The sequence below is a fragment of the Castor canadensis genome, chromosome 7, assembly GCF_047511655.1.
Source record: "Castor canadensis chromosome 7, mCasCan1.hap1v2, whole genome shotgun sequence".
In the NCBI taxonomy this organism is placed as follows: domain Eukaryota; kingdom Metazoa; phylum Chordata; class Mammalia; order Rodentia; family Castoridae; genus Castor; species Castor canadensis.
In genome coordinates this window covers 112,075,099-112,099,251 of record NC_133392.1, presented here as the reverse complement: position 1 = coordinate 112,099,251, position 24,153 = coordinate 112,075,099, and the positions used below count along the sequence as shown (strand labels likewise).

Here is a 24,153-nt window from a genome sequence, read left to right as displayed (position 1 = left end):
AACCCTTCTGTGTGCTGGGCACTGTCCTTTGTGATGGTGACACAGTAGTGAACAAAGCAGTCCTACATCCCAACCTCACATTCTCTGCAATATGACAGATAACAGCTATGGTAAGATACACAGTTTATTAGATAGGAAAGTGGGTAGAGGGAAAGTAGAAGCAGAGGAGGGGTATGAGGAGTTGCACCAGGATGCTGCTCTGGAAGTTTTAGAGTGACCACGGAAGGTGACTTTCCAGATCCGAGGGAAGTGAAGGAAGCAGCCATGCAGCTGCCAACTTCAAAGCACTGCAGACCAAAGTCAGTGCTGAGGAGGGGATGTGTGTAGCCTATAAGAGAAACAGCAAGCAAGACAGTGTGCCGAGATGTCACAGGGAGGTCACCTGCAGACGACCTTCTAGGTCATAGTAAGGACTTCATTTGTCGTCCAAGAGTCAAGTCTCCTTTGCCTGGTTTAAGCAGAGGAACGGATGATCTGTGTTTTAACAGGACTAGTCTAGCAGACTGAGGGGCCAAAGCAGGGAGACCAGTTACTATAAAACTCCAGACAGGAGATGGCTTTGTAGATAGACCCATAGAGTCTTATGAGGATTGGATGTGGATTGTGAGAGAAAGAGAGGGGTCAGGGATGACACCAAGTGTTTGTGTGACTGGAAGAATCAAGTTGTGGTGACCCTAGGTGTAGCAGGCTGTAGGAGCAAAGGCTAGGGAGAGGCGTCGCATTTTGTTATGTGAATTTGGAGTTAGGTGAGAGCTGGAGCTGAGATACAAACTTGGGAATTATCATCATTTGGGTGATACTTAAACTCATGGCATGAGCTAGCCAGAGGAATATGTTTAGATGAAAATGATAAGAGGAGCAAGGTCCGAGCTCTAGAAAGCTCGGATGGTTAGAGGTTTAAAACATACGAAGGAATGGTCAGATCGGTGGGAACAAAACCAGGAAACTTTCTGCCCAGAAATGGGGGGAGGGGCAAATAATGTATACGCAAGTGAGTAAATGTAAAAATAATAAAATAACAATTTTTTTAAAAAAACAGTAAACTGTGGTGTCATGGCTGCCAAATGAAGACAATAGTCTGGGAGAGAGACCATCCAGTCAGGTGTGGTAGTGCATACCTGTAGTCACAGCACTTGAGAGGCAGAGGCAGGAGAATTAAGAGCTCAAGGTCAAAAAAAGAAAAAGAAAAGAGCTCAAGGCCAGACTGGGCTACATAGTAGGACCCTGTCTCTAGGGGAAAAAAAAGAGAAAAAAAGAAGGAAAGGAGATGGAAGGAGGAGGAAAAAGAAACCTATTGTGTCCAATGCTGCAGATGGGTTGAAGAGGATGAGGGCTAAAAACTGGCTATAGAATGGTTTCTCCAATTCTCCCCGGCCTTATAGTGAAATATCTTGTTCTAATTTTCACCCCAGGTTGTAGCAGATACCAATATAAGCGCCATAGCAACTCAGCTTGAAAACATGTCCACAGGCTGCCACCTTGGCTCACCCACAGCTGACCACCAACTGGAAGACAAAGAGTGAGTATTTCAGACATACGCTCCTTCTTCTGTGCGTGGGCCAAGCTGCTGAGAACTTTCCCCAGATTCTAACGTGTGCTTTCTACAAGAGAGGAAAGTGCCCTATTCCCAGAAAAGGTCCAAGAAGGCACTAGGGTTTCCTTCCTCCTCACAGGGTTCTGGTTCACCCTGTGAGCTCCTCAAAGACTGTGGTTGCAGGGCATTACATTCATGCTGCACATGGGTACTGTGACACAAACCCATGCCTTTTCCCCTAAGAAACTAGCAGATTTATGGTTCAGGTACACCCTGCTGTAGTGTGCAAGTTTCCTCAATTCGCTAAGCTAAGATCTTGGTGTGAGATGAAATCTTATTGTCACACTTACTGGTGTCTCATTAAACCAGTCATTGCAATCAAACGCAGCGTTTCTAAAACTAGGATGTATGTAAGGTAAGGAGGATGTTAAGTGTAGTAACTGCCAGGCCCCGTTCTTAGACATCTGCTCAGCTGGTCTGAAGTACATTCAGAAGTCTGATTTTAGCAATGTGCCATGGTGATCCCATTAGAAACAGGCAGAGGATTCATATTTGAGAAGTGCTGCCTAAGCACTGCCTCTCAGTGCCACAGTGTGTCTGGTCACTTGTAGATAGATGCTCAATAAATGTTTGTTGACCAATCTGGATGGTTCTTTTGAAGGTTCTCATCACAGCCACTCTCAACATTTTTCTGGTAGTTTCTCAAATGATAGTTTTGAGTTTGCTTTTCTTGAGGAAACAATATTAAATTAACTACATTCTACCTTTTTCTCATTATAAAAGTAATGAATGTCATTAAAATATGATAAAAACACAAACATACAGTATTTTCAAAATAAAATGACTCCTTTTTACAAAATCAAGCCAGGCATGGTGGTACATGCCTATAATCCCAGCACTTGGGAGGCTTGAGGCAGAATTGCAAGTTTGAGGCCACCCAGGGCTATATAGAGACCCTGTCTCAGAGAAAAAAAAAAAAAAAGAAAGAAAGAGAGAAAGGCTCAAGAGCGCTATAGAAGAGTAGCATACTTTGTCACACTTGAAGTGTATGCAATGGAGCTGCCTTGTGTTCTTAATTCCTTTGCTGTCATCCCACAGCTTCTGGCAGTTTGGGAACCAGTAACATAAAGAATTTAAAAATCACTCATAATCCCACCACTGCTAACATTTGGAGATTTTTTTTTTTTTTTTTTTTGGTAGTACTGGGGTTTGAACTCAGGGCCTCGCACTTGCTAGGCAGGTACTCTACTCCATCAGCCCTGTTTGGAGATTTTTTTTTTTTAAAAGCTAACCTTCTACTTGAAAGTAAAGGAAAACGAAGTGATGGGAAATGTTGGGACACTGTGAGATAAATGCAGACTTCATCTGATGTTGCCTCACTCCTCCCTCTCCCCCTGAAAACACATTCCCTGATTATTCCAGTCTCAAAGGTCTCCAAGGACTTGGTGGCCCAGGGGCGAGTGCTAAAACACTAGCTTTGGGCATCTAGGCTCCCAGTCCGATATCCTTGGAAACAGGATCTATGCTTGAAAAAGGAAACATGAGTCAAACTCATGTCCAGCCTGTGGCCATTACTGAGAGCCTTATCCATGACCTTACCACTCAGATATAGGGATAGTTCACCATTGTTTCCACAGATACTTATTGAGCACCTTTCTAAGGCCAGACACTATACAAGTTCTGGATCCTGAGGATTCAAACATAGAAATGTAGATAAAGCTATTAACCTAGGCTTTAAGGAACATAGAAGAAACAGACGCTTAAATCCGTCGTTATGAAAGAGATGGTAAGGGTAGGAGAGCTAAGTTCAGTGAGAGAGGGTCCTGTGACACTATGGACCTGGGATGTGACTTAGAAATGGGGTTTACCTGGAGGGGCTAATACTTAAGCTGAGCTGTGAAAGTGTTGGAATAAGCAGGATGGCATTCAAAACGGTATAGATGGCACAGACTACCAGTAGCTACCAGGACACCAACAAAGAGCTAGTGTCAACCAGCTGCAAGTCAACCCCTAATAAGCTAGGCAAAATTGAGCGGGGGGAGTAGGAAAAATACTCTAATCAGGCAGAGCAGCATGCTCAAAGTTCCCTTACATCCCCTCTTCACAGACATGCGTGTTGCCCCAAAACTGCCTCCAGTATCAACTATGAGCCTCCTGCCACAAATCAGCACAGGGTGGGGACACCAGAGCTCAATTAGGTTTGACCCGGTGGACATTAGTACTTGGGAAGAAGACCCCAGCACCAGCTAAGCATAGGTTAGATTACTTGAGCCCACCTAGATCATGTCATGTGTAGTCAAGTTGTTTCTGAGAGAGAGACTTCCACACTGAACAAAGCTTTGAAAATCTCAATTTGACATTTGAAACAGATTTTTTTCTTGGTTTCTTTCTTCTCTCCTGGATTTTAGTCTCATTTACACAGTCATGATCCTGAGTTTTGTGACAAGCATGTGTGTAGTGCTGGGAACACTCAGATAATGAGTTTGTAAAGGAGAACGCTAAGGAATTGCAGCGTGATATAATACATTTCATAGTTAAAAACTAGCTAGGCATGGTGACACACACCTGAAATCCCAGCACTCAGGAGGCTGAGACAGGAGCATAGAGAATCCCAGGCCAACCTGTCACAAAAGAGTTAAAAACCAAGCATAGAAAGGAGTGCTTTGACAATCTCAGCATCGTGACTTTATTTCATTTAAAAGCAGTAGATCTTATACGAGAGAAACCCCAAGCCATGAAGAGTGTTGATGATGCATCGGCATGACATGGAAATTTAAAAATTAGTCTCTGGATTGCTCGCTGAGAGTCTGATTGGATAAACTGACATTCATAGCTTCCCAGTGTGAAAGTCTCTCTCAAATCTGTAATCTTCCATTAAAATGAAATTCCCTCTCAGTATCTACTCTCAAATTAAACAGCATGCATTGTGCTTTCAGAACACCTCCACCTAAGATTATTACTTTGGAGAAAGGCTCTGAAGGATTGGGGTTTAGTATTGTAGGGGGTTATGGAAGTCCCCATGGAGACCTGCCAATTTATGTCAAGACTATATTTGCAAAGGTATTTTTTTTCTTTTTACTGTACTTTTAAAAAAAAAAAAAACTAGGTGAGATTTGAAAAAGTGCTTTGTGTTGCTTTTCTTGGGGTTGTACTGGATGTGTGTGTGTCTGTGTGTGTGTCTATGTGTGTGTGTGCTAATTTTCACTTGAAGCTTGTAGGAAATCCCCACACCAGTGAGAGAGGGTTCTATTACAGCAGAGCAGTTGCAGCTCCTTTACAGACGTTAAGCAGTGTCTCCTTCCAACAACAGTACTGAGAGCGATGCCACTCTTTTGAAGCTAGCTGGCCTTGGAAGTATTGCTCTGGGCCTGTCCTTTAAGAAAAGATAGCAGGACTGGGGGTGTGGCTTAAGTGGTAGAGCACCTGCTTTGCAAGTTCAAACCCCAGTCCCAACCGAAAAGAAAAGAAATCAGACACCAGAGGCTGAAGCAGAGAGCTCAGTACAAGGTTCAGACCAGCACAAAAAGATTAATGGCTACCCATCCACCAGAACACTCAGGAGGCTTTAGCTCAAAGTGATTTCTCTTGTTCAGTCCTCTGACAAGTACTTGATATGTTAGACTAACACTGGGTAATAGGTGTTCAGGAATTAAGCATTACTTCTAGTATGTCCCAGTTAATCAGAACAGAGCTCCAACTGTGCCTCTAAATGACTCTGAGAGTAATTATTTTTAACTTCATTGTGAGTTTTTTAAGTTAGAATTTAGAAGAAGCTGTGACCATTATTCTTACTTTGCTCTTGAAAGAATCAACTATGTTGATAAGGGCAATGGAAAGGTTACTGAGTGAGCCCCCATGTTTTAGCCAGTCCAGCCAGCCTGCCTTTGCTTCCGTAGAGCCCTCCAGCGCACAGGCTCACTTCCTGGTAGCTGTGCTACATCCACTGCAGTTCAGAGAGCTGTCTAGCAGCCAGAGTGCAGCTGGCTGCCCCTGTACTGTCTACAGTTTCAGAGATCAAAGCAATAGGAGCCCAATTACCAGAATATACAGCCGGGTATGAAACGGCCATGCAGTGCTGGTGTGGTTAAAAGAAACCACCATCAGGGCTAGAGGTATGGCACAAGTGGCAGAGTGCCTGCTTTGCAAGCCTGAAGCCCTGAGTTCAAACCCCAGTTCCACCAAAAAAAGAAAAAAATAATAAAATAAAATAAAAAAGAAACCACCATCAAATCACACGGTGCAAGAATTGTGGGAACAATGGGTGTACTGAAGCTCCCACAGGCACACTGTAGAAAGGGCCCACCACAAGGGCTCATCAGGAAGTACCTACCAAGTAGTAGCATTAGAAATGATAAATACTGGATATCCTTGGTATGTTTTGTAAAGAAAATGCCTCTTCAGATCATAAAGCATTTAAATAGTGTGATTTTATATAATTGTATGACAATATATTTACATGCATATGGAAAAATTTAGAAGTATATACACATAACAGAATACTAAAATGTCCCCCAAATTAAAAAAAAAAAAAAAAAGAAGACGCCAGGTGTGGTCACACATGTTATAATCCCAGCACTCAAGAGTGTGAGGCAGCAGGAGGAGCTGGAGTTCAAGGCCAACCTGGGCTATGTAGCCAAGACCCTGTCTATAAACAAATAATAATACAAAAAGAAAAATTTCTAAGCCCTATCTAATGGCCCACTTAGTGCAGTCAGTCCTGATGCAAGACTATTCTAACGCAAATAACACTGATGTTGATTAGATATCCCATAGATTTAAGATTTGATGACTTTTCCTTTTTTTTTTAGTTGTTACAATAAACCAGTATATCTGACTTTATAAGTTTTCTATAGAGAATCAACAAACTAAAAACTAGCAAAGGAATTTTTTTTTTCCCCCAGTGGTGAAGTCTTTCCAAAATGGATTCTGACACTGAGCTAAGCATTACCCCATAGGAATTTTGAAGATGTGGGAACTATACACAAATGCTTTCTGTGCTTCTTTAACATGAGATGTACATTCTTCTTTTTTGGTATTGGGGTTTGAACTCAGGGATGGATGCTTTTCTAGGCTGGCACTCTACCACTTGAGGCATCCTGCCAGCCCTTTTTTTGTACTAAGCATTTTTGAGATAGGGTCTCTCGAACTATTTGTCCAGACTGGCCTTGAACCACGATCCTCCTGATCTTTGCCTCCTGAGTAGCTAGGATTTTAGTCACCAGCACAGCCTTTTATGTTAGGTATTTTTGAGATAGGATCTTGCTTTTGTTGCCCAGGCTATAGCTAAGAGTATAGGCGTGAGCCACCAGCACCCAGTAAGGCATGTATTCTTTAAAATGTTTCTCTTTTCAGATTTCTGGAGCTCTGATGTCCTCAGGGTTAGATGTTTATGTGCCCACAGAGGTCTTTTCCCCCTCCAGGCGGGTGCTGCTTTGCAGGCACTTGGAGTGTGTGGGGAGCAGGAGGTGGTCAGTCTGGTTAGCAGGCTGGCAGGTCCTTCAGGTGTGTGTGGTCAGAAAGTTCAAAGTCAAAGCTACCAGTCCTCTTAGTCCTTTCAGCAGCCGAATTTAACACTACACAAGAAGAACTTGGCCTCAAGACTTCAACAACTCTGAAAATGTAGGGAGCAGTTTCTCAGCCTGTGAAATATGAAACATGAGTTGGAGTGTCGTGAGTTTTATTTTATTACACTCCCACCATTGTTGAGTAAATGCCATATGTCACACAGTTAATCCTTACAAAAAGCTGTAAGTTGATACAGACTGAGTACATTTTACCCAAAATGCTTGGGGCCAGAAGTATTTCAGATTTGGGATTTTTTTTCAGATTTTGGAATATTTTCACACGCATGAGATTTCTTGGGGAGAGGACCCACGTCTACATACAAAATCCACTTGAGTTTTGTATATACCTTACACACATAGCCTGAAGGTAATTGTATACAATATTCTGCTTTTTGAGACGGGTCTCACCATGTAGCCCAGGCTGGCCTGGAACTCAAAATCCTCCTGACTTCACCTCCCAAGTACTAGGATTATAGGCACATAGCAACATGCCCAGCTGAATTTTCTATTTTTGGTACCATGCCACAGAACTACACTAAAGAGCTCCAGATTCGGGAGTATTTTGTATTCTCAGATCAGGGATGTCCAGCCTGCAGTCACTGCCCGTTTACAGCACCCAAGAGGCAGTTGGGACAGAGAGTGAGCAGAGCCTAGGTGGAGGCCTGAGAGCCATTTATTTCCTCCTTCCCTAGTCACAAGTGCCACATTGATGAAGTAGGAGACCAGAGACAAGTCACTCAGTAGTTATCAAGTATTCCCTGCAATAGCCAAAGTAGGGACAGATCTCAGAAAGCTGAAAATTCATCCTTTTTTGTACTTCTAAAGGAAGACTGGAAGAGCATGCCAAGATCTTTCAAAACTATCTGAGGTTTACCGAAGCCCTTACATCTAAGCATATTGTGGACTGGGTGTGTGGCTCAAGTGGTAAAGTGTCTGCCTAGACACTCTACATGAGGACCTGTGTTCAAACCCCATTGCCACCAAAAAAATCCAAGCACGTCATGAATAAAAGCAGGTTTACCTAGTAATTCCAATTTACCCCCCCTAGAGTTACTTGTTTAATCCTGTCTTTAGTGCATTGGCACATTCCTTTTTTAAAAGAATGTGAGTGAGCTGGCTCAGCTGGCTCACACCTATAATCCTAGCTACTCAGGAAGCAGAGGTCAGGAGGATCGAAGTTCAAAGCCAGCCTCCCCCATTTTGGATAGTTGAGAGACCTTATCTCAAAAAACCCATCAAAAAACGGGCTGGTGGAGTGGCTCAAGGTGTAGACCCTAAGTTTAAGCCCCAGTGCCACATACACACACACACACACACACACACAAAAAGTGAGTGAAGTCACAAGTTATTTAATTCTGATAACCTTACCCCCAGTAAGGTGGGTTTGAATATTCTTTATTGCACAATTCACACAGGAATTCCACCCTTTCCACAGTTTCAAAATTCTAGATAATTACCCAAGCACCTCCGGCCCTCCTGCTGCTGGTAGACACAAGACTGGTAAGCTTGAGCTTGGCTTAGCATCTGATCAGGGCTCAATGCCAGTGGGCTCTCTCCCAGTACTGTGACCTCCTTTGGAGGACTACTGACTTTTTGTTTGTTGGTTTGGTTGGTTTGTTGATTTTGGTGGCACTGGAGCTTGAAGTCAGGACCTCATACTTGCTATAGGCAGGCGCTTCACCACTTGAGCCACTCTGCCAGACCTGACTTGTGGCTTTCCTGTGTGTCTTGACACTGCTGGGGACTGAACCAAGGCTAGGCAAGTGCTCTACCACTGAGCTGCACCCCTAACGCCCTGGCCTTTCAAAGAACTTAAAGAGTTGCCCCGACAGTGGAGAAAACTATAAATTGTTCTCCAGGTCTTTACCAGTCCAAAACATTTCTAGTAATGATATTTTTAAACACTTAGCTTTAGAATGAAACAAAACCAAAAACCCAAGTTTCACTTGCTCTATACTGTTTTGAGGAGCCATGCCTGACTGAGTGTATAATAAAAGTAGTCATTTGGAGACCTATTTAGATAATCAAAGGTGAAGTTGAAGCTTGCAAATAGATGACAAAATTTTAGAGATGCCACACATTTGTATCTATAATAGCACATTCACACATGTACAATTCACCCGTTTAAAGGCTGCTCTCATGGTTGATAGATGGCAGTGCTGATGGCTTATTAATGTAATGGAAACTTTACATGATGATAGTATTGTAATAAGACTAACAGCAGGTTCCATTCTGCCTTTTCTAATATATATTACATTTCCATGAACATGGCATGATAGGATATCCAAGCTCATTTAATACTGAGGATTGAAATAAGGTACTTCTGTTACAAGAATGTGAGTGTCAGTGTACTTCTACTACTGTAGTATTTAGATGATTCAGAGTTAGGGTTACTGTCTGACCAGTATTATTCAAACAGCATATCCTATGTTTGTCTTCATTTAAAACACTGCCCAGAAACATTTTTAACTGATAGTTTTTAAAGTGACTCTTTTATGCACATAGACACAAGTTAGAGGTTTTAATATTAATTTAATGTAAACTGCTTCACCCTGGATTAAATGGAATGTCTCTTGTTTGTAGGGAGCAGCTGCAGATGATGGACGATTAAAGCGAGGTGATCAGATTTTAGCTGTTAATGGCGAAACCCTGGAAGGCGTAACTCATGAGCAAGCTGTGGCCATTCTAAAGCACCAGAGAGGGACTGTAACCTTAACTGTGCTGTCCTGAGCCACAGACCTGATCATGAGATAGATGTGATTGTTAGAATGTCCATGAGAAGATGAAGTTTCAGGTGGGGGTGAAAAGCCACCTGCACTAAAATTCAGCCATCGTCACCCTCTCATCCTCTGTGCTCAGGAGAGCTGGTTGGAGCTGCAACTGAGTTTCCCAAGTAACAGCCATCTGCCTAAGGTTTCCCAATGCTTGTCACTTCTTGGTGAGGTTAACTTCTAAAACTTGAATGAGTCTCACCTGTTTTGCACTTACCATCCATGTGAACCGATTCTTATTGTATTTGCTGAAACTGGAGTGAACAACCTCTTGTTCCTTACACCCATCCCCATTCGCATAGAGGCTTTCATAGCCAGCTGCAATCTCATCTGATGAACAGAAACGAATATTCCAGCCTGTTATCCCACTCATGATTTACTTAGGCTAATTGTCTCTTCAAGTAAGTCAGAAAATACTAGCAGTGTTATCAACTTCCTATGCTCTCCTAAGGGAAATTACTATACTCTCCTCTGAATGACTTATAGTCAAATAAGTCTCAAATCCATTTCCCTGGATAGATCTTTACATGTGAGCCACTGGTGATTTTCATGAGTCAATTTGCAGACTGCAACCTTCTAAAATTCTGACAGGCTTTCTAATTGTTTTCTGAGTTACACACCACTGAGCAAATGCACCTTGTTCTCACAGGAACAGTTAGCCCCCATGTTCTGAATTCTACCGAAGCTAATTTGTATTTGTGTCTGGGACGTTCATCCAAGTCATTCCCACCCTCAGTCAAGGTGGATGCCTCAGAGCCACACTACAGAGAGTGGCAGGTTTTTCCTGGAGCCAGATGAGGTCTGAGTAACCTTGGCCTTGTGCAAAGTAGAGTGCAAGTAAGGTACCCTTCCCTTCACCTCCATACCTGTCAGCACAGCACCACAGGCTGCAGGGACTAGATGGGACCTTGCTTAGCCATAAAGTAACCGAGCCTAGGAATCAGATGAAAATGCTTGCTTCATGTTTCCAGGTCTCCAGGGGGGCTTCACATTGGCTGAAGTTTTGCATGTTAAGAAAGCACCCACTGGCCTGGGCCGTGGCTCAAGGGGTAAAGCATCTGCCTAGCAAGCACAAGGCCCTGAGTTCAAATCCATGTACCAACACACACACACACATACACACAAATCACATGTAAAGAGAGCAACTACAGAAGAAAAATATAAGAATGCCTGGAAAGGTGGCCATGGGCATTCTTACTCACACATTAGCAGGAAGCAGGGAGATGCTTGTCAGTGAACGCTATAGAACCTTCTTTTTAAAAAATACCCTAAAGATAAGCACCAGAGTCAGTCACAGGTGTAGTTCAATGTTGTTTTACTACACCATACTGCAAATGTTCACAATAATTACCAAAATTTAATGGGCTGTAATTTAAAAGGTTATTTAATAAGTATAGATTTTAACTGAGAATTAGCTTTTAGTAGATGTAATCACAAAAGTGCATTAACTCTTGTTGGAATATTTTGTTGCTATTCCAAAGTCTAGAGTGCCTAAACTTTCTGTTGAAAATGTGTTTAATGACTGGTATTAAGTTTTTTGAGATTACATACAGTTTTTGGAACTTCTAACACATCCAAGATAACACAGCGTTGTTAGGATCTCATCTTTCAGTATGTGAGAAGCTACCAACCTCAGAATGTTCTGTGTTAATAGTATCTCAAGAACATCTCAGGCAGCCAAGATGAAACGAAGCCCAAATGAAACTTGAAAATGCACCTTAAACTATCTATGTAAACATAGAGACTTCTGAAATGTGATTCTGCTTACTTTTGATGGAATGGCCTAGTATTAAATACACCTTTTGAAATAACACATTGTTGTTGTGTTTCTTTACAACACCATGCTATTAAAAGTGTATTGATCGACTGGGCGCCAGTGGATCAGGCCTGTAATCCTAGCTATCTGTAAAGCAATTTGTGATAGTTTATACCTCTCAGCATAGCACAGAAACATCACAGAACTAGTACTTCCCCTAAGTGGATCTGCCTCTGCTTGTATCACTAGTGAATGACTGCCTTGCCAGAAAGATACTTTTGCATCAGGACTTACTGACAAGCTGAGAGAATGTAAATTTGTGAAAGAAGTAGTTTGCTTATAGCCACATCTATCTTTTTATCCAAAGTGTTTGGGCCATTTAAGTACAGTAGTGATATCCCTAACTGGAGTTAACACAAGAGAGAAGTAAACTGGGAAAAAACAAAACTACCAAGTGTCTGAGTGAGAGAGATGTTTCTAAGGATTCTAAATAAATGTAGTCACCTAAGGAGCAAACAGTCTTACTATATGTGAAAAAGTTTAATTCCTGCTTCTGATTTTTTTTCTCTAAAAGAAAAAAGAATCCAACTTTTCACAGGACTTTCAGTATCCTACTCCAGTCTAGAGTCTATTAATAATCGTCTCATGGATTAATTGCAATTATTTTTTCAAGAACAGATGCTTTACAAAGGAACCCATACCTCTCAGCTCCAGAGTGCAGTTTCACCCAGTGGCTCACGCTTGTAATCTTAGCTACTCAGGAGGCAGAGATCAGGAGGATCGTGGTTTGAGGCCAGCCTGGCCAAATGGTTCACAATACCCTATCTTGGAAAAGAAACCCATCATATAAAGGTCTAGTGGAGTGGTTCAAGGTGAAGGCCCTGAGTTCAAACCCCAGGACTGCAGAAAGAAAAACAAAACAGAGTAGAGTTTCACTCTCCTGGGAACCTCAGGCACCTTGAGCTGTCCCACCCACCTCAGGGATGGCCTCGCCTCAGAGTGAGTGTGTAAATATTCCCTTTCCTTGTTCCCAACCCTTTCCAGCCCCCTGTCCCTCCAGTACCGCAGCTGTAGGGCAGCCACCATCAAGGCTACTACCTCTTTGATCCCCTGGAGTAGACGGCTGGAGACATTGTCTCTACCATCCCTCCACCAGGACCCATAGATGTCTGTACACCTGTAACCATGAAAGATCTGGTTCCACTGCACCTGATGAAGCAAATAACTCAAGAGACAGAGTGACGGGGAAGAAAGAATTTTATTGGCAGGGACTGGCCAGTTCAAAGACTGGCACCTGAATCTTAAAATGCCATCTTACCTAGGGGTCATAAGCACCAGCTTCTCAGGAATTTGGGGAAGGTATAGTTTTAGTCTCAGGTGGACAAGGTGCCAGGTGGTCATAACTTTCATGGTGGTCTGATTTTCCTTTTTTTTTCCCCCCTCCGGTACTAGGGCTTAAACTCAGCCTGTGCCTTGAGCCACTCCACCAGCCTTTTCTGTGATGGGCTTTTTCAAGATAGGGTCTCGAAAACTATTTGCCCTGGCTTCGAACCTTGATCCTCCTGACCTCTGCCTCCTGAGTAGCTAGGATTATAGGCATGAGCCACTAGCGCCCCCGGCAGTGATCTAGTTTGCTGGTGCAATCTGAAGATCACCAAAGGATCCGGGCTCTGTAGCTAAAGAAAATTCACTAATCCCAGCACTGGGAGGATGAGGAAGGAGGATCACAAGTTCAAGGTCAGCCTGGGCTAGGTAGTGAGACCTTGTCTCAAAAACACAAGATAAAAATCACTGATTAGTTCCTCCCCCCAAGAATAGCTGACTTTGCAGTTTAAGATACAGATCACAGGGAACAGCCAAAAGCAAGCTTTAATGGAGAGCAATATTAGATGGCTTCAAATCTACATCAGAGCCAGTGTGAGGCTAATAATATAGATTGATTAGCTGGTAACCTCTAGAATTGGGGATTTTTAAAGCCAAATAAAGCCGAGTGCCAGTGGCTCACGCCTGTAATCCTAGCCACTGGAGAGGCAAAGATCAGGAAGATCATGGACCAAAGCCAGCCAGGGCAAATAGTTCGAGAGACCCTATCTTGAAAATACCTACACAGGGAGGGGGTGGGGGCAGAGGGGAGAAATGACCCAAGCCTTGTATGCACATATGAATAATAAAATTAAAAAAGAAAAGACCTACACAAAACAGGGCTGGTAGAGTGGCTGAAGTGGTAGAGCACTTGCCTAGCAATCATGAAGCCCTCAATTCAACCTCCAGTACACCCAAAAAATATAAAGTCAATTAAAAGCAAATGTTCATTTAGGTTTTCCCTGGGTTACACACCTAATAAGGCACTCAATGCAAATCCCGAACTCAGTGTGCTGCTAAGGCACTGCGTGATTTCACTTCTGAGGGACTCCCCAACAGCAGCGTTAACGCTAGTCCCATGACAGTACACCGTGAATGAGCCCGGCTCTCACCTGTGCCTTTGCCCATGTTGTCCATGAGCAAGACAGCATTCTCCAGGTGTAACCACGGACCTCTTCATGGAACCTCTTCACCTGGAACCAAGCAAACACATGCACTGTCCTCAGACAACTGACTCAAAGTCCCTGGGGTGGGACCAAGAAATTTGTGTTTTAACATGTCCTCCAGATGATTCCAATGTACCCGAGTTTGAGCCCTACAACACCTCACCCTTTTTTCTTTTATTGGTGTGGGTGATGGAAGCCACTGAGCATCCTCGTTGGACCTGTATAGCTCACTGAGCTGCAGTCCCCACACCCACCATTCTAGTCTGTGGCCATTCACATTCACTAGAACGAGAACTAGCCAGGTGCTGGGTTTGGTAAACACCAGTGACCCTCACTGCCCTTCTACAGAGGTACTTTACGCTGGAGAGCAAGGGTCACACTGGGCCTGCCATCTGCATAACGACTGATGAGCAGACAGGCACAGCACACAACCCCCACCGGTCCAGAAAGCTCAGTGAGCTCAGTCTTCTAGGGTGGTGGCTCTCAACCTCGGCTGTGCATTAAAATCACCAGGAGGCATTTCAAATCCCAGTGCCGGCTGTGCATTAAAATCACCAGGAGGCATTTCAAATCCCAGTGCCGGGGCTACACCTAGTCAGATGGGAGTGAGGGGGAGGGAGCCATCAAAGAATTGTCTCTCCTTCAGTTTGAAGCTCCCCAGAGGATGCTAATGTGCAGCTGGAGTTTCTAACAATTGTTGTCAATCCACCCACAAGGCCCTGTCCTTAGGTTTCCTTCCCAGGCCATTGCAACCACATTCAATATTCAGCTTTTTTTTTTTTCTTGAGACCTCCTATGTAGCCTTGTAGCCTGATGGGTCTCGAACGTGGTACATAACCCAAGATGGCCTCGAACCTGTGATTTTCCTGCCTCACCCTCTCAAAGTGCTGGGATTAGAGAGGTGTGCACCACCACACCCAGCCAGTATTCAGCCTGCATATCTAATCAGCTAGCAAAGCACAGGGAAGATTTCCGGAGGAGGCCAGCCTCTGGGAGAGGAAATGCAGAACCGAGCTCCCCAGACCTCCAAGGTTACCCTGAAGTTATTGGCGTTTGGGTCCTTGGAGCCTGTTTAAGCATCTTCAGAGGAAGAAGGAAGCCAGGCAAGGGTCACATCCACCCAAATGTTTTCCCTTCTGACTCCTGGCTGCCTGCGAGACCTCAGGCGGCCGCGCGAGGGCGCAGGAGAGACGCTGGAATCCGCCGCCTGGCCGGCAGCGAGGCAGACGCAGTAAGTTCTCTTGGCTGAGCCGTAAGTGGGGACCAGAGCGGGGATGCAGGGAGACTCAGCTGCAGAGGATGGTTTCCTGACTTCCACTGCGACCCGAGCCTCAGACTGTCAAACCAGCCAGGCTGTAACAGCACAGGAAGGACGCGATCCCCAAACTTGGTGCGCTGTCCCTAAGACGGGGTTCCCCTACCTTGCAGTTCCTGCTTTCCGCTAACCTTTTGCTTGTTTGCCCGGCTCTTGACCCTGAGCAGTGATATGCAGATGTAAGGCCTCCAAGGTTTTAGTCCTCAGAGGACCCCACCTCCACACTTCCCCCGTTCCTTTCCCGTTCCTGCACTTTGGAGGAGTCTGGTTGTTGGGATTTATCATTTTATCGTGTGCTTATGGCATTTTCTAAGTGCTCTTGTAGGATGAGCTTAGTGCTAGCAAATTGAGCAGTCACTAAAATTGATCTTAAAAATAAATTAGGCCTGGCGTAGTGATACACAGCTGTAATCCCAGCACTGGGGAGGCTGAGGCAGGAGGATTTCAAGTTAGAAGTCAGCTTGAGCTACATAGTGAGACCCCATCTCAAAAAAAAAAGCCTTATATTTGAGGTACAATAATCCATTTCATCTATTCATACAGTGTGAATTAAGGGCTGACCACTGTTCACGTCAGGAGATGGAGAACTGAGTAAGACGCGATCCGCCCTCGCCCGCTTGGTCCAAGGGAGAGAGGAACAAACGCGTGGTGCGGGGTCAGGAGCGCCACCTGCCGAGGCCGAGCGCTAGGGTCGGCCGGTGTGGCAGGTGTCGTGGAGAGCAGCAGCGATCCCAAGGTAAAGATCCGGAATGGCGAGCTCTGCAAACCCCCACGGGTCACGCGTGAGCAGGGCGTAAACCGGGAGCGGCCGGGCCAGGTCGGGGGCGGAAGTGGTTTTTTTGCCTCAATGTGGAGTCACGAAGATGCTTTGATGTAGGGACTGCTGTCATCAGGTTTGTTCTCTCTTTTTTTGGCACTGGGGTTTGGTCTCAGGATTTCACGCTTGTTAGGCAGGCGCTCTACCACTTGAGCCACTCCACCAGCACTTTTTTGTGATGGGTTTTTTCGAGATTACCTGGTGAACTATTTGCCCGGGGCTGGCTTCGAACCGCGATCCTCCTGATCTCTGCCTCCTGACTAGCTAGGATTACAGGTGTGAGCCACCGGCGCCCGGCTGCAGATTTGCTCTTGAAAGTAAGAAAGCACTGGCCTTCGTTCACTTTATTTTTCTGGTGCTGGGGACTGAGTTCCTGCCTCCGAAGTCCGCCTCCAGCCCCACCGCATCACGTCCGCCCTTTCTCAGCCGGGAGGCCATTTCACGTTAGTCCCCTGCGTGGGGCAGGTGCACGTGTAGAAGCCAGAACTGAATCTAACCTCGTTCCTCAGGTGAAGAAACTCAGGATTGGCGCTAGTTTTAAAAGCAGAGGGAAGGAACCCTGAGACAGTGCAGGGCTATGGTCTTCAGAACGCAACTCCCACCACGGCCAGGAGATGGCGCGGGTTTGCCACATGCCTGAGTCTTGTGTCACCAGAAAGACATCTGTTCAAAAGAAATTGCTGGGTCTCCCTGGCCAAGTCCAGAAGGGCCCCCTCCACCCCGCACGAAACTGAGATGACGCGTGGGGGACTAGAAAGAGACTGCCTAACCGATGGGAACAGAGTCCCATCTCCCCAGAGGCCACTCCTCTCTAGAGAAAGATCAGCAGGGGAAGACTCCAGGACAGTGTCGCACCCCAACAGGGAAACTCCAACCTTGTCATGTTTTGGCTTTGAAGCCAGGGCAGAGCGGAGGGTAGGAAGGGGCCCCTGCAGGATGTAAGAACCGCAGACTGGGCTGCCATGGAAAAGGGAGAGGAGTGCCCCAGCATCTGCAGGGGCTGCCACCATTCCCCAGTTCTCCCAGGTCCCAGTTGAGTGTGGGCACCAGTGGGGACAGGAGGCAGAGCCAGCCCTCCCCCCCATCCTCCCCCCTCACCTCCGCTTTGGGAGAGGTGAACAGTTGTGGGCGCACAGCACCCTTGCTCTGCACAATGCTGCTGTGTCAGGACCCACCCTCCTGCCATCCGAGCCCCTTCCCCACACCTCCTCTGCCATGCTGGGGACCCCGATGCTGACCTGTAATTTTTCTGTCAACGTGTTGTGTGAGAATTAATCTGTTTACGATGTCTGTCTAACCCAGGAAAGGCTATGAGCCCCCAGCAACAGGCCATCAGCTACCTTTCCTGCATATCAGCAACAAACGCAGGAAACCGAAATAAATGCTCCCTGGGAATAAACTGACAACAGATGTGGAAGGCCTATTTGAAAATTTAACCTGCAAAATGTTTAAGCATGAGATGCTGGGGCTGGTGGTGTAGCTCAGACAGAGGCCTTGCCTCCATCCAGGAGGGAGGAGGAGGAGGAGGAGGAAGAAGAAGGGGGAGGGGCTCTCTCCCTTCCTCTGCCGAAAAGCAGGACAGAGATTTGGGAAGTCCTCACCGCCGCCCCCACCAGAAGAGCAGGGGTGAGCCACTGCACACAACATCTGTCCTCTGCCTGGAGCTGGCGCCAGCGGGTGATGTTACAAGAAGCAGCATTCCAGACCAGTTCGGGGAGGGAGGCTTCCTTGTTGCCTTCCTCCAAGCCGCTGCCCAGACTGAACGACTTTTGTATGTTTTTGTTTGTCCTTTCTCTAAAAATGTACTGGTCTTCTGGGAAGATGCTGTGAGAAGGACTTGTCCCCTGGGGTATCCTGTCATATTTGAAATATTCATGGTAAACTTCTGTTTGCTTGTCTGTGTGTGTGTGTGTGTGTGTTGGTATTTTCCAGATAAGGTCTCTCAAACTATTTGCTGGGGACTGACTTCAAACTAAAATCCTGCCTCTTGAGTAGCTAGGATTATTGGCATAAGCCCTGGTGCCCAGCTTTTGACATTTTTAATTTTGATTATTTTACCTATTGAGATGTATTAAGATGTAAAGCAAAATGTTAAATGGAACTTCTCTCTGATTAAGATACATTAATATTGTAAATATTCTCAAACATTAGCTATTAATGTTATTTTATTTTTTACTTTTTGGGCAGAAGTTTAAAATATTACATTACATTAAAAACAACTTTTCTACCATCTTCCCATGCTACCTTAATGGCTCACATAGAAATCCTGACTGATGCTCTTCAGATCATCAACAGAATCAGACATGGTGGCTCACTCCTGTAATCCCAACTACTCAGGAGATAGAGATCAAGAAGATTGTAGTTCCCCACCAGCCTAAGCAAAAAGTTCAAGAGACCCCATCTCAAAAAAAAATAAAGCTGAGCATGGTGGTACACACTGTAATCTCAGCTACACAAGGAGGTATAAATAAGAGAATAGCAGTCAAGGCCAGCCCTGGGGGAAAAACATGAAACTCTATCTGAAAAAATAACTAGAACAAAAAGGACTGGGGGCATGGCTCAAGTGATCTCCTGCTTGCAAGAGGGAGACCCTGAATTCACACCCCAGTACCACCAAAAACATAAAATAAAATAAAAATAAGAGTAAAAGGCAAAAGACCTGGGGCACAGCTCAAGCGGTAGAGCACTCGTGCTTTGCGATAGGCACAAGGCCCTGGGTTCAGTGGCCAGCACTGCAAAAGCAGCGACACAAAAGGAAAGTAAGCATCAGTGTCCACTGGGCTCCTAGGCCCACTCACCTCGGGCAGGCCCTGCACTTTGGACACCTGGGCTGTCCCCTCGCCGTCACCCAACTCCACTTAGCATAAATAGGCCTTGGTCAGCCTCTCAAACTCAGAGCCCAACTCAAATCTTTTTCACCCAAAGCGACGACTGTGCAAAGGGCTGGAAGGTTGTAGGCCTTTTAAATATCACAGAAACCTTCTTACAATTAAACAAATGGATGGTAATCCCTCAAGAGCATTCAATATCCAATCTGTCCCAATTCCCTTTTTTCTGGAATTTTGCCTACTGGGTTTTGTCAGCATGTTGTTTTCCCAGCATGCCCTGGGATTCAAAGCAGGGCTTTTTGGTGTGGGGTGGCATGCTACCACCTGAGCCATGTCTCCAGCCCTTGGTGCTGTTCAGAGTGAGGATTCAAAGAGGGCCGTAAAGCCCATTCAGTTAATATAATCCATATGTCATTTAAGTCTCTTAATAATTAATTTTTTTTCTGTATTGGGGCTTGAACTCAGAGCCTTCACCTTGAGCCACTCCACCAGCCTTTATGTGATGGGTTTTTTTCGAGACAGGGTCCGTGAACTATTTGCGGAAGTGGCTTTGACCCTTGCTTCTCCTGATCTCTGCCTCCTGGGTAGCTAGGATTGCAAGCATGAGCCACTGGTGCCCACCAAAGGTTAAAATTTATAGGTTCTTCCTCCACCCGCTTTTTCATTCAAGCGTGACTTCTTTCTGCCATTTTATTTTTTCATTTAAATGCCAAAGTTAGTTATGCCAAAGAGGAAGTAAAACATTAGAAAAAGAAAAGACACACTAGGTGCAGTAGCTCACTGCTGTATTCCCAGCTACAGGAGAGGCAGAGATTAGGAGGCTCACAGTTTGAGGCCAGCCCAGGCAAAAAGTTAGTGAGACCCCCCCACACACACACAGGGTGGCACATCTGTCATCCCAGCTACCAGGAGGCATAGGTAGGAAGATTTTGGTCTGAAGGCTGAGCCCCAGCAAAAAGTGAGACCCTATGTAAAAAATCACCTAAAAACAAAAAGGGCTGGGGCATGGCTTAGATGGTAGAGTGCCTGTCTAGCAAGGGTGAAGCCCTGGGTTCAAACCCCAGTACAGGAGGGAAAGAAGGAAGGGAAGGAGGGAGGGAGATCAAACTCACTTATTCCATGTTTATTGATTGAATATCTACCAGACATGGAGACTTCACTGCTTCTTAGCTGTTTGACCTTGGGCAAGTCAACTTGCATCCAAGTCTTGCATCTGAGCCAGCAGCTCAGACCCCCAGGGTCCCCTCTCAGGACAGCCTGGCCACCCTCCTCAGTTCTGAAGAGAATCTGGTGCATGCTCAGTTGTGCAGGGAGTGCGGTTGTGGTTGAGCTGGTAAGAGCTCCCCACAGGGTCACCATGCTGTATACAGGGAACACGTGGGGGACCAGGAAGTACAGGATTCTCGCCCTTGTGGGGTTACATCTGTGCTCTAGGGGGAAGCAGGAGGGGGACATAACAAGGAAACACACTTGAACCCAACAGAGGAGCTCAGCTTCTGAACCCTGGGAGCCAGGACAGGGAAGGTGCTACTAAAGAGAGAATGGGGTGGGGGGCCTGGGGCTCCTTCCTTTAGGAGGGGTGAGCAGGAGGGGTTAATGTTTAAGAGAGAAGGTCTCACTAAGGTGTCTAAGCAAGCCCGGAACTCCCGCGCTCAAATGACTCTGGGACTATAAGCATGGCCACCGTGCCTGGCAGGCATTAATATTTGACCTGAGATCTAAGTACGGAAAGAAGCCAGTCTCGAAAGAACTGAGAAAATAACTCACAAAGGAAACTGCTAGTGCAAAGGCCCTGGGGCAGAAGTGTCTATTTTCCGAGGACCAGAAATGAGACAGTATTTCTGTTCCGGAGTAGCAGTGCTAAGACAGTGGAGTCAGGATAGACTGAGGACTTAGAAATGTATGCAATGGTAAGAGGAAGCCAGGAGAGGTACTGACTGGGAGGAAGGATTGAAGAGGAGCCAATACCGGGTTGGAGCTGCGGGAGGGGGACAGAAGTGAGACAACCCAGAGGCTTGGGAGTGGATCCACTGTGGGGACCAAGGGAAAGACTGGCGTCAAGGCTGACACCAGGTTCCGGCCTGCACAGCTGGGCTCCTGGTGGTCCTTTGCTGAGCCTGGAGTCAGGACAGATGGGGCGAGGGAGGTAATGCGACGTGGGAGAGGCACTGGGACTCACTGGCCACCTGATGAGATTTCCGATGGGTGGGGGAGGCGAGGACAGGTGGACGGGGCGGGGCCCGGAGACCGAGTGGTGGGGGAGGGAGGGGAGGAGCCAGCCCTAGAGCTTCAGGTCAAGTCCCCAAGGTGGGGAAGAACACTCCTTCGCTCGCCCTCTCGCTCGTCGCCATCTTCCCCAGGTAAGGCCGGCCCAGGTGTACGGGACTAGAGAGAGATGGATGTTCCTAAGCCGCCTGCACCCCAAAAGCGGGGGCCTGCGGGGAAAAATGACATCAGGAAGAGTGCAGGGAGGTGGGGACGTGGTGGCCTTCCCTAGCCCGGGAATAAACAGGGCCCTGGAGGCAGGCTGGTCTTGAACGTCTGTCCTCAGCCTTTTTCTTCAGGGCCTTTCTTTCCCTCGGAGGCACTGTGGTCTTCCCTTCATTGCTCCGGTTTCTTTCAGTTTGCTAGGAAATCGGCTGGATTCGGGATGAGCCCCACGTGCTCAGAGGTCAAGGCCCCTCCTCTCCCTTCTCCAGCCATCGCTGGTCCCCCCTGGCCCCACCCCAGCCCCGGCCCCGCGTTAACCTGGGCCTAGCTGGGGACGCAAGTTTCCTTCTTTCTGTCGTCAGGACGCGTGGTTTTCTACCCAGTAAACCGTGAACCTTTGCTGGACTTGACTTCGGGCGCTGAACACAGTGGCAGTGGATCGAGTCCTGCTCTGAGGACCTGGGGTCCCCTTCCTTCCTGGCCAAGGGGGAGACAGGTGAGCTGCTAAGGCTGGAGCTGCCTAGTGGCTCCAGAGTGGGCCGGGGATGTGGTGGGGCTGGGGACCGGGATTTGGGAGACAGGAAAGACGACTTGGGGCTGAGGAAAGTGCACCTTGCCCATAATCTAGGTGGGTTCTTAATCCGGTGCCCCCGGCCCTTTGGTGGCCTTGAGCTGTGAGCAGAACTCATTGGGCCTCACAGATACTTCCTTTCACCTTCCAGGTGCAAAGCCCAAGGCAAGAAACAGAGTTTCTAGACTTTAAAAGAACTTTGGTCTAAACAGTACACCAAAGTACGTGTATCTCAAATTTATCATTTTTTTATTGTACTGGGGGTACACTGTGACATTTACAAAAGTTCTTACAATGTGTCACAGTCGAATTCGCCCCTCCATCATCAGATTTACCATTTTTGATAGCTGTCAGGTGCTAAATTCCAGGAGAGTAATACAAATAAATACCTGTGCCCTCATTCCCTTCCGAGAGACTTCCCGTAATCTGGGTGCCACCCCCAGGCACTGTGCTTTGAGAGTCCCTAGACCAGGCTGAAAGCAAGGTCAAACCCAGGCTGGGCCCAAGTGAGCAAGTTTCAGGTCAAGTTTGGCTGGCAGCCATTAGGGTCATTAGCATCACAGACCTAGTGAGGATGCAGAAAGTGATGAGTCCTTTGTGTCTGAAGATAAGTTTCCCCACCCATATGGACTGGGGGTGGGGAGGTCCACTGAATCCCTCAGCCTCCCCCAGGCCGCAGAACTTTCTCCTTCCTTTCTTATGCTCATTGTTTGCATTTCCTCTAAGGTAAATCGCCTGTGGTTTGGGTTCCCCCACCCCCGCCTCCCGAATTTGCCGGCTGTGTTTGTGGTTCGTCCCTAGTACCTGGGGTGGGGGTGGGGGGGGAGGTTGATTCTCCACCTCAATCTTTTTTTTTTTTTTGATAACAGCTTTCATTACGTAGCCCAAACTGGCCTCAAACTTGGCAATCCTCAGGCCCTGCCTCCAGAAGCGTGCCACCACACCTGGCCGGTGCCACTTAAAGTCACCGCCCCCAACCCGAGGCCACCTATACAGACCCACAATGGGGCATCCCGCCACATGTCAGGTGCCTATTATTATTATGTGTTCGAGGAAAGGGTAAAGGAGAACGCTGAGCGGCTGGCTCCCTCTTCCAACACGTCACTCTGGAACACTGGATTTTTTTTCTTTTTGGTGGGACAGGGGTTTGAACTCAGGGTCTTGCCCTTGCTAGGCAGGTCTCTGCCATGCACTTGAGCCACACTGCCAGCCTAACTTGCTAACTTCAACTTGTAGTTTGTGCGTCTCCTTCCTGGATGAAGGGTCGTTTATATGACATTAACCTCCTCTTCCCCCAACACTGGGCATTGAACCCAGGGCCTCGGGAGTGCAAGGGCACTACCACTTGACCATGACCCCAGCCCTCTAAAAAGTTTTTTCTTTTGGTGGTGCTGGGGTTTGAACTCAGGGCCACTTCTACCACTCGAGCCACACCCCATTTCTAATTTTTTTTTTTTTGGGGGGGCGGCACTGGGGTTTGAACTCAGGGTTGCACCCTTGCTAGGCAGGAGCTCTGACCACTTGAGCTAGTCTGCCAGCCCTTTGTTGTCTTGGGTATTTTGAAGATAGGATCTCACAAACTTATTTGCCCCAGCTGGCCTTGAACTGTCATCCTCCTGACCTCTGCCTCCTAAGCAGCTAGGATTATAGATGTGAGCCACTAGCACCTGGACTAAAAATGTTTTTAAAAGATTTTAAACCTTACACATTAGTTTCTAGGTCTTTTCTTTTGCTTTGCTTCTATGGACAGGGCATTTGTAAGCTTCCATTCTGTATGTACAGGTTTCACTGGAAACCACTTGAGGCAAGCCTGATGCAAAACTGTTAAAGCAAACATTAGCAAATCAAATCCAACAGCATATACCAAGCTTACACCAATATTGAGTGTGGGTTTATTCACAAATGCAAGGACAGCAGTTTGGAAAAAAGTATGGGTGTCATCAAATTAAAATAGGGACCAGAAGTGTGGCTGGGTGGCACAGTGCATGTCTAGCATAGGGTTCTGTCCCCAGCACCACAATAAATAATACCACTTGAGC

At 46.4% G+C, this 24,153-nt stretch overlaps 1 protein-coding gene and 1 long non-coding RNA gene across 22 annotated transcripts in view; one reads left to right on the top strand and one right to left on the bottom strand.

Moving 5' to 3' along the window:
- The window catches only part of Patj (PATJ crumbs cell polarity complex component), a 353,456-nt gene extending 335,285 nt beyond the window's left edge, over positions 1 to 18,171 (top strand). For 15 of the 20 annotated variants that reach the window (XM_074079944.1, XM_074079946.1, XM_074079930.1 and 12 more), the window contains 3 exons: positions 1,413 to 1,519; positions 4,471 to 4,594; positions 9,682 to 18,171. In XM_074079944.1, the coding sequence (XP_073936045.1) occupies positions 1,413 to 1,519; positions 4,471 to 4,594; positions 9,682 to 9,828 (378 nt within the window). In that variant the 3' untranslated portion in view covers positions 9,829 to 18,171. The remainder of the gene's footprint in view (positions 1 to 1,412; positions 1,520 to 4,470; positions 4,595 to 9,681) is intronic. The other 5 variants (XM_074079945.1, XM_074079940.1, XM_074079939.1 and 2 more) reach the window with 3 other exon arrangements.
- The window catches only part of LOC141424925 (uncharacterized), a 53,917-nt gene that overhangs the window by 6,075 nt on the left and 23,689 nt on the right, over positions 1 to 24,153 (bottom strand). The window contains exons 2-3 of one of the 2 annotated variants that reach the window (XR_012449878.1): positions 14,100 to 14,180; positions 4,100 to 4,155 (exon numbers count right to left, since the gene is read on the bottom strand). This is a non-coding gene — a long non-coding RNA (uncharacterized lncRNA). The remainder of the gene's footprint in view (positions 1 to 4,099; positions 4,156 to 14,099; positions 14,181 to 24,153) is intronic. The other variant, XR_012449879.1, reaches the window with a different exon arrangement.